Source organism: Leuciscus leuciscus, assembly GCF_965113295.1.
Source record: "Leuciscus leuciscus genome assembly, chromosome: 10".
NCBI lineage: Eukaryota > Metazoa > Chordata > Actinopteri > Cypriniformes > Leuciscidae > Leuciscus > Leuciscus leuciscus.
Window position 1 is genome coordinate 31,172,193 of NC_138734.1, and position 10,777 is coordinate 31,182,969.

General features: G+C 37.4%; 1 protein-coding gene across 4 annotated transcripts in view; it reads left to right on the forward strand.

The window, feature by feature from the left end:
• The window catches only part of fgd4a (FYVE, RhoGEF and PH domain containing 4a), a 54,848-nt gene extending 44,173 nt beyond the window's left edge, over positions 1-10,675 (forward strand). For all 4 annotated transcript variants that reach the window (XM_082182070.1, XM_082182069.1, XM_082182071.1 and 1 more), the window contains 10 exons: positions 10-148; positions 228-286; positions 1,206-1,352; positions 1,479-1,651; positions 1,736-1,766; positions 1,858-1,938; positions 4,768-4,902; positions 4,986-5,132; positions 7,308-7,448; positions 7,538-10,675. In XM_082182070.1, coding sequence (XP_082038196.1) covers positions 10-148; positions 228-286; positions 1,206-1,352; positions 1,479-1,651; positions 1,736-1,766; positions 1,858-1,938; positions 4,768-4,902; positions 4,986-5,132; positions 7,308-7,448; positions 7,538-7,789 — 1,305 coding nt within the window. In that variant the 3' untranslated portion in view covers positions 7,790-10,675. The remainder of the gene's footprint in view (positions 1-9; positions 149-227; positions 287-1,205; positions 1,353-1,478; positions 1,652-1,735; positions 1,767-1,857; positions 1,939-4,767; positions 4,903-4,985; positions 5,133-7,307; positions 7,449-7,537) is intronic.
• The last annotated feature ends 102 nt before the right edge of the window (positions 10,676-10,777 follow it).

Sequence of the window (10,777 nt, forward strand, 5' to 3'; positions counted from 1 at the left end):
TGTGTTTAGTCTCAAGAAGTGTGTGGCAGTCTGACGCTGCAGAATCACATGTTGGAGCCTGTTCAGAGAGTGCCACGATACGAGATGCTGCTCAAAGACTATCTGAAGAAACTTCCACAGGATCACATAGACCGGCGGGATGCTGAAAGTGAGTTCAGGAGGGAACAGGTTCCTAAGACAGTCGTTAAACGTGACCTTTCTTAAATATGAAATCTTTGTCTTTGCAGAGTCTTTAGAGATTATTTCCATGGCTGCCACGCATTCCAACACTGCCATTAAGAAATCAGTGAGTGTTTTTCCTCTGCTGTACAACAATCTCTAGATTATGTCTCATTAGCTATTCTTACATACACCCATTTTTATGTGCAGTTTGGGATATTGCAAAAAAAAAAAAAACCTTGGATGGAAACGGCAAGATGCGCGTTGATTCCAAAAATTTGCATAAAAACCGTATGCGCTCAATTGAGGCGGATAAATTTTTTTTATCCAATAAGAAAACTTGCGCATAAACTATGATGAAAATGAAATTCTGAAATGCCTTAGCCAAAGTCTGTTGTCAAAGTGGTTCAGTATAATTACCTCAGACCTGTCTTAGACGATTGTGTTCCCAAACACACACAAAAACACTAAAAAAGTAATTAATTACTAGATACTGATTACATTTTCAACAGTGTAATTAGATTACTACACTAATTATTCTCTTTTTAAAAAGTAATAAGTATTTCTTTACTTGTGACTAATTACTTATTTAAATCCCATATCAATCTTGACCAGTTGACAGACATATAGACATAAAACTGCTCTTTTAATTATTTTCAATAAATAATATAAAATTGCATAAATTATTCTTAAACCGACCAACGTATTTAAAGGGAAAGGGTTACATTTAAAACATACATTTTAACATTAGACGTTCAATTTTGATGTTAAATCCACTATTGTTTTATATAGAATTTTTCTAGTCTATACAGTTATTTTCTATAACATTCCAAATATATATATATTTTTAATTAAATTCTCATAAATGTTTTGAAACTTCAAATCAGGCTAAAAAGCTGTATTTTTAAAATTAGTGAAGCCAATGCTCATGTAAAAATTAAAATTTGCTTATCTCTTGAAATTGAAAAGGATCAATCACTTAAGATTTTTTTTCATTTTTTTTTTCATTAATGTTTCTGTTTTTGGTCTTTCTCTTTATCTCTCAGGAAAACCTTAAGAAATTGTTAGAAATTTATGAGATGTTGGGAGAAGAAGAGGACATCGTGAACCCCTCGAATGAGTTAATAAAGGAGGGTCATATTCTGAAACTGGCGGCCAGAAATACTTCAGCCATGGACAGATATCTCTTCCTGGTGAGGACAACTAATTATTAGTCATTGATCAGTTACTATGAATATTTAGCTTTAAATAAAACAGTTTTAATTACCGTAGCATTTAGCAATTAATTTTCTTAAATATCTACTGACTCTTTCCTACAGTTCAACAACATGCTTCTGTACTGCGTTCCCAAGTTCAGCTTGGTGGGACAGAAGTTTACAGTGCGCACACGTATTGGCATTGAAGGTATGAAGGTGATGGAGACGTTCAATGAGGATTATCCTCACACCTTTCAGGTTTCCGGAAAGGAACGTACACTGGAGCTGCAGGCCAGGTACAGACCGTACCATCTGTGCTTGCATTTATAATGCATACAGAATATGATTTAGTTTTTAATGGTGTTGTTGCCTCATTACAGCTCTGAACAGGATAAAAAAAGCTGGATTAAGGTAAGAATTTAATATTCACTTTTTTATACTTGATGAATATTAAATTGTAATTAGAAGTCCATTTTCAAAATTGACTTCCTCTGTGATTTAGGCATTCCAGGAAACGATACACATCTCCCTCCAGAAAAATGAGACCTTTAAGTCAGCATGCAAAGATGTGGAGGAAACATCGGTCAGTATTTATTCTCAGAAGTGTAAAATTCTCCTGGACTACATAACACAAGATTCCGAATGCTCTCTGTTATTGTAAGGGAATATTTATACATTTACATAACGGAAAGGGTTTTGCCATGTATTGACTTTTTTTTTTTTTATTGATATTATTTAAAATAATGATTAAATTACACATTTGAACAATAATTTAAATAACTGAATATTTGTAATTAAAATAATAATTTATTTTAAATAGTTTAATTATTTTAATTAGTAATTAAATCAATAATTAAAGTCTTAATGAAACACTAAATGATTGGAGTCCTGCAAACATCACCTGAAAAAAAAGTTATTTTCACCAGAAGCATTGATCACAATAAGATCTAAAACATCCATTTATAAAATATATAGGCCGAATTTTTATTTGATGTCAACTTTAAAATCAATCTGTTTTAATTAAAATTAATCATTTAAATTTATGAGTACTATATGAATGATAATGCTTATTTTATTATAGGTTAGATGTTTCAATCTTATTGTTCAGGGCAAAGGGTCATTTTCTGTGTTGTTTTTTACTCAAGTATGAACATAAGGGCCTTATCATACATAGTTTTTTTTTTTTGCTAGTTTCAGCCCGACGCAGTTATAATTTTCACGTCCTGCGCCACGATGTTTAAATGGCAAATGCATTTGCACCCATCTGTGCGCCCATGGGTGTGCTGGTCTGAAAACGAGGTGTGTTCTGGCGCATTGTTGCCGCGTTGCTATTTTGAGGCAACTGAAATAGACTGCTCCATTGACCAACAAAAACCTGGTCTAAAGTCAATAGCGCAGTATTTATTTTTTTATTTAAAGGGCGCATTAGTAATATGCACCTATAGGCAGGTCCACAACGCACTTACACTCTGCTTAATACACACACAGGTGTGTAGAAAAGTTTTCTGATGCAGAAAAGTTAGTTCATGCATTCATGACCTCGAGACTGGATTACTGTAATGCTTTATTAGCTGGTTGTCCTGCATCCTCAATAAACAAGCTACAGTTAGTCCAAAATGCCGCCGCTAGTTCTTACGAGATCAAGAAAATATGATCATATAACACCGATTTTATCATCACTGCATTGGTTACCTATAAAGCTCCGTATTAATTACAAGGTATTGCTACTGACTTATAAAGCCCTAAACAGCTTAGCTCCAGTCTATTTAACGGATCTTCTATCGCCCTATAATCCATCGCGCTCTTTAAGATCACTAAATTCAAGGCTTTTGGTCATACCTAGGATATCCAGAACCACCAAAGGAGGGAGAGCATTTTCACATTTGGCTCCAAAACTCTGGAATAGTCTTCCTGATACTGTTCGTTGCTCAGACTCGCTCTCCCAGTTTAAAACTAGATTAAAGTCGCATCTCTTCAGCCAGGCATTCATATAATCCTACAGTTCAAACTACAATCCGGCCTCTAGCTCATAAATGCCAGAGGAGAACTGGCCCCCGACTGAGCCTGGGTTCTCCCAAGGTTTTTTTTTTCTCCATTAGGTCACCTGATGGAGTTTTAGGACACCACAGAGCCCGTCTACGGAGAGCCTTGGCACTTCCTATTAGCCCCATTGTATCGATCTTGGTTGCAGTTCCATTAGAATTCCACTGGGGGCGATCGCGGGCGAGTGCAGACTGAATGGGAGTCAATGGGGCTAGACGGCTAAATGTGTCTCTTTCACCCGATTGCCGTTGAGAAATCTCAGATTTTATTGTAGGTTTTGCAAGTTCAACATGGGTTATAGGTCGAAAGTTGAATGAACGAGTACTTATTTCTTTTCGATTTCTTACAGGTTGAGTTGTTGTTGCCCATAACACGCTAGCATTCTGCTAATGACGTCAGCATTCTGACGTCATTGACATTTTAAAAGACTTTTTAAACCAAATAAGTGACTCTAAAAAATCTAACACCCAGCAATGTGTAATTTCTTTGCATCTCCTTTCGAATACAACATTCAAATTACTAGACAAAAAATTATATCCTGAGAAAAGTGGATTTTGAGGGTTTTTCGCCATAGACCTCCATTCATTCTGCACTCGCCTGCGAGCGCCCCCGCATGGACAGAGACGTGTTACTGCAGCCAGTCCAGAAACCGGAAGTAAGCAGAGAGTGCCAATTCTCTTCCTATTAGACATTCTCTGGACACCATTAGGTCACTTGATGGAGTTTTTCGGTTCCTTGCCACCGTTGCCTTTGGCTTGATCAGTTGGGGATATTTTGGGGATATTTAATTTAATTTTATCAATCAATAAATTCCTCTTGAAACAAACTTTGTTGTATTATTTTAATTTAATACTGTGAAGCTGCTTTGATACAATCTGTATTGTGAAAAGAGCTATACAAATATACTTGACTTGACTTGACTTGACACAGGGACGGGCAGCAGCACACAAACATGCCAGATATTAAACATAAAAGGATTACAATGTAAAAGATTATTATAGTGTACATAAAGATATAGTGGAATCCGGCTTGTCCTCGCGCACGAGCAGATCCGTTTCCTATCTGGAGAAGCGTTCAGTCTTTCTGTTTGCAAATTCCACCATTTAAACCATGAATCCGCCATGGCTTTTAAAGGGAATGGGAGATGAGACTCTGATTGGTTTATTGCACGTTACGCCCAAAACACACCCATTGCTCAATAAGAGAATAGGGACAACCCTTTTAGACCATGCGCCGGGAGCGCCGACCATTTTTCCCATCGTGAAACTAGCAAAAGTGGATTCAGACACGACCTAAGTGAACTTGTGCCGTGCGCTTTAGACCATGCGCTTAAATTGTTTATACATTTTATGTCTATTTTTCTACGTAGGAACTTAAGATATCGGAGCTGGGTAAAAGAGCCCCTCGTTGGATCCGAGACAATGAGGTGACCATGTGCATGAAGTGCAAAGAGGCCTTTTATGCTCTCACACGCAGGAGACATCACTGTCGGGCCTGTGGATACGTAAGCGGCAGCAAACTAAAAACATTTAGTGTTTTTACAGTTTTGAAGTGTATTACATGTGCTGAAATACCGATTTGATTCAGGTGGTCTGCTCGAAGTGCTCAGACTACAAAGCCCCTCTGGAATATGATGGGAAAAAGATGAACAAGGTGTGCAAAGACTGTTACTGCATCCTGACAGGCCATATAGAGAGTGAGGAGAGGGAGGGCAAGAAGAAGGGAATTCTAGAGGTGAGTCCTGGGGTCAGTGTGGGTCTATAATGTATCAATTACCACACACTGTACTGTCAGGAAAAAAGATTTCATATAACCTTTATATATACAGTTACGGAAGAAAAAACGACGTGCACGAACTGTTGTGGTGGATTCGTCAGCGGTAAGATCGGTTGGTAACACTTTATAATAACCTGCAGCAGTAATCCATCATTAACATTCAGTAATGCTTAACAGATCAGCAGCTGATGTATATCTTCATTATATACTCATGAATTTACAAGTCCAAGTTTCATTTCTAACTAATTTACATGAACTAATGATCTGTTTAGCATCATGTAATGCAATAATGTTAATATTATTATTGGACTTATTATAAAGTGTTGCCACTGGTATAGTGATGTTTTAACGTTTTGGTTTGGTGACGCTTTAGAAAAGAGGGAGCAAAGCTGATTTAGCTAATCATTTTCAAACACATTTGTGAAGTAGTGGTTTTGCTTGTTCCCTTTTCTAAATTATCACTTTGTGCATCATGGGAGCAAACTGACTCTTTATCTTAAATGCTGTAAAACTGAAACTTACACTTTTCTTTGGCTTTCTTTTTGTTTTGCTTGCTTTCTGTGAATTTCTCAAATCCTGTCAGGAACATGATTATTTCACCTCAAGATCACAATAAAAAGTAATAAATTGTATTTTGCATTTACTTCGTTAAGTAAATGAAGCTGTATTGTCATGACAATTAAACCCATTTCCCACCTTTAAAGGAGAACTCCGGTGAATTTTTAAGTTAATCTTGATCGTTTTACCTTTGTGAGTACTGTCTATAGAAAAAAAAAACGAACCGGATTGGTGCTTGCAACGCGGAGCTGCTACAGTTAATGCCCAGAGCTCCCATTCAGCTAAAACGGCAGTTATGGGGGCATAAACCTAAATACATAAAACCTGTCTTTGTGCCTCTTAACAGACACAAAATGCAATTAAAATGTCTGTCCAACATGAACAGGGCCCTTACATGACAACGAGATGCGTTTAGCAACTTAGCCATTGTTTAAACTCACCTAAATAGTGTTTTAGACAGCTAGCTGTAGTCTCGCGCTGAAGTCCCGTGGGAACTCAGTTGTAGCCGGAAAAAGGTAAATAGTACGTGCGCGTGATTTTTTTTTTTTCCCAAACCACTTCAGCGGAAATCCCGCCCTGCAGCTGATTCTAAGGTTTTCATTGGTCATGTAAATTACAGATTGCCTACACCAAACACTGATCCCTAAACCTACCCGTCACTGTAACCTAAACCAATGAAATCAGCTACAGGGCGGGATTTCCGCTGAAGTGGTTTGGGGGGGAAAAATCACGCACATAGTGCAGGTGGGAGGAGCGTCGTGTTCCGGCTACAACTGAGTTCCCACGGGACTTCAGCGCGAGACTACAGCTAACCGTCTAAAACACTATTTAGGTGAGTTTAAACAATGGCTAAGTTGCTAAACGCATCTTGTTGTCATGTAAGGGCCCTGTTCATGTTGGACAGACATTTTAATTGCATTTTGTGTCTGTTAAGAGGCACAAAGACACTCTTTAGGTTTATGCCCCCATAACTGCCGTTTTAGCTGAATGGGAGCTCTGGGCATTAACTGTAACAGCTCCGCGTTGCAAGCACCAATCCGGTTCGTATTTTTTTTCTATAGACAGTACTCACAAAGGTAAAACGATCAAGATTAACTTAAAAATTCACCGGAGTTCTCCAGATATTTTGATGTTTAGTTTGTTTTTATTTTTTATTTGTCATTGTTATTTGTCATAAACAATGTTCATACTTCATCCTTTGTAGGGTCACATGGGCGCTGAATATATATGTATATATTAATTATATACATTACTTTTTTGATTTTGATGTTGAAGTGAATACGACTCCCTTTAATTTGTATCTGAATATTGAAATTGTAAATGAATTACAGAAACTGACAAAAAAAAGTTACATTATGACAAATATATATATATATATATATATATATATATATATATATATATATATATATATATATATATATATATATATATATATTAAAAAAAATATTATTATAAAAAAAAATGTAATACATAATTGTGTATAAAACCATGCAGGCTTTGTTAAATTCATTGATCTCATACTGGAGTGATGAAACGCATACAGTGCTAAACTTCTCTTCTGGTCCCTCACAGATTGAAGCTGCTCAGTTCTCAGGAAGCAGTATCATGTGTGGCTTCCTACAGTACTGTGAGAAGAACAAGCCCTGGCAGAAAGTCTGGTGTGTCATTCCTCAGAAAGAAGCTTTAGTTCTCTACTTGTACGGAGCACCTCAGGTCAGTGCGCTTGTATCTTCGTGAACCGTGCTATTTCTGTTCCTGTACATCACTTCCCTTTACTAAACAAAGATGCACTGTCCTCACAGGATGTCAAGGCCCAGTCCACAATTCCTCTGCTCGGCTACCAGGTGGAGGACAGCCCGAGACCCACCGACCCTCCCACAAGCTTCAGACTATCTCAGTCTAAATCCGTCCACAGCTTTGTCGCAGAAAGCGAGGATCTGAAACAGCGCTGGCTCAAAGTGATCCGTATGGCGGTGACGGGAGAGGAACCAGAATCGCCTGAAGAAAGCAATCCTACGGAACTCACCCAAGAACCAAGCTCTAACGGTGTCTGAGCAAAGAGAGCAAACTTTTCTTAAAGACTTCTCTACTGGTGTGGCTATGCAAATAAGTAAGAAAAGTGTTGACGCTCCTGCTTGCGTTGCACAGACTTGCTGCGCCATCACTATTGGACGGTCTGAGCTACAGCATTTGTCCAGTTGTCCTAAAGTTCCATTTGGATTTGAACACATCCAGGATATGGGGGTTAAAAGGACATGGACATAAGCTTGACCCTTACTGGACAGATTTGAAGTTCATGCAAATGGAGCACATGTGAAGAGTACACGAGGAACTAAGAGCTCCACCACCTTACTACAGTTTCAAGTAGAATGTAAATATTGTACAACAATTGGACAAAATATTGAACATTTACATGTATGTAGTATATTGAGACAAAAATCCAGATTTGTGGATGCCATTGTAAAAGGACATGAGAGCTTTTCACAAAGTCAAGATTGCAATCTACTTCGACTATACATTGCATTCAGTTGCAAAACGCTCTGAATGCACTCCTTCATGGCCATCGTTACTTTGCCAAAACATGTGTTGACATCTTTGTTGATTCTAGGGTTGCAGCGGTATACTAGTTTCACGATATATAGTTGTATTAAATTTGACATTTACCATACCGCTTTTATTAACTAATGGACGGTATTCAGAAATGTAACCGCACTGAGAATCTCATTTGCGCACGCGACACGGCTATGCTGAGGAGAAAATTGTGAGGCTGAATAAAGCTTCACGAAATGTGTAGCGCGCCTCCCATCCAATAAGTATACTTTGTTACTTCTGATATGAAACAAAGTCTCAGGTTTAAAATGCGGTCAATTTTATTGCGAAATTCAAACAATAAAACCGTAGCGGCCCTCTTTAATGTGGTATGAGCGCGCAGTGAACGTGAACCGATCATCAGCCACAGCGCGAATGTTAACATCAGAACAGAAGGTATTAGAAAGATCCAAAATAATTTACTGAAATGTATCTGCTGTCATTTAATCGCGTAATCAGGGTTTTAACCACGGAAAAACGTCAATAAAACAGCTTTTGAACATGTCAGGAAACATTACATTTACCTCAGGAAAGTAATATCCAATATGGATAACGTTAGCTAGATAGGGAGCTCGAAAGATCTCCGAGGAGCATTTAATTAACCTGTTAATTTATGTGTGTGTGTGTGTGTGTGTGTGTGTGTGTGTGTGAATAATTGTCATAAAGACAAGTTTGTATGAAAACTACCTTATGTGCAATTTAAATGTTTGTAAGAAAATGTTTTGTTTGTGGCAAATTTGAAGTTAGCCTAATGAATTCAGTATGGTCTCGGTTGTTTATTTTCCCCTTTTAATATTGTAGTAATGTTCCAAATGAGGCATTAATTGGGAGATTTTTTTTTTCTTTAAGAAAAACTGTTGTGTAGCTGCGATATTTTCAAATGAATAAATAAGGAAACAGATTATAATACCATGAAACCGTTATATTTTCAGAGATGGTTTCATGGTTATCATACCGTGAAAATCTCATACCGTTGCAACCTCAACCAATTCCTGACCATCAGCCGTAACGTAGTCCAGGACCGTACAAGGATGCCTATTAAGCTTGTCTGGGATGTTATCGAAAGAGCTTCATCGTCAGCTTCTACTTTGCAGTGTTTCAGCACATCAGACATGAAATATTCATAAACCTGCTGTCTGTACCTCGATCAAGCCAGACGCTTGGATTAGTTCCTGAAGAACAACAACAAAGACAATGTGAATAATGTTTCACCCACCATAAGCTGTTTCACTTTTCCTCATTGAAAAGCTTAATCGAATCAAACATGAACAGAATAATGGCTTTGATGGCAGTAGCTCAGCAATCAACCACAGACATTGACATTGAATTATCAGAGATGGACAGTGTGCGATTTATCCGATTCAACTCGCTAATCAATAGATGTAGTATTGACATGAAATAACTGGTTGTAAATCAAATCTGTATAGAAGTTTCTGTAATATATATTTTATTCGTAGGCAGTCAGCCGACCAATAGGGAAGGGTGTGAGGATGAGTTTTTGTTCTGTATATGATGCCTCTACTGTGGGAAGCACAATCAGACTCAGTAGGTCGCTGGAGCAGGAAGACACGTCATGTATATGTTCTTTAAATACTACAATTATAATTTTATTATTTAAAAATAATTTATGGGAGATATGCATGATTTTACATAGCACAAAATTACATTTTTAGTCCCTCAGTTCAGTTTGGACCTTTTATTCATCCCTGCGTACTGAAGAAATAAGCATTTCTTTTCTTTCTTTAAGACAAATCTGCAGTCTCTTGCCTTGCTCTGCAGAACGAGCTGCATATTATTGGAAATTGACTTTCATCACATCAGCATTGTGAGATACAGACCTTTCACACTAATTAAGCTTAAGCAAAATGTTTATTTTTAAAAGAAAATGTGGTTTGATGTTTCTGGGAAACGGCAATATTGTAATAACATTGAACATGATTTAAAAGATACCTGACTGAAACACATCACAGCCAAGTCATATTTTTTTCCTTTGCAACCAGTTGTTGATTCCACAGTCCATGTTTTCTGTGCCTGACATTTATAATGTAGTCATGAACACTTTTATAGACGAACTAGGGAGGCAACTAGGTTGGTATCTTGAATATGTGCATTTCTGTATTAAAACATGGTCGTGTGCTTATTGTTGCCATTTGAAACAATCCTTACCATGTGATCTGAATGTAGCCTGCAGGTATGATCACTCCCTGAATCCTTTCTGCAGTGAAGCTACACCAGCTCTCAAAGCCAAGACAGAGCCAATTTTAAACATACAAAATAAACTGAACATTATGCACTTTTCTGTCTTCTATAAAGTGTACCTTAAAGTGTAATTAAACAAGATTATTCTGCAATGGAATGCCTCAGCTATTCACTATGCAAATCACTAGAAACAGGAATTAAGTGCTTAATTTGCTGAAGCAACTGTACAATACTTATCATACTTACATTTTTGT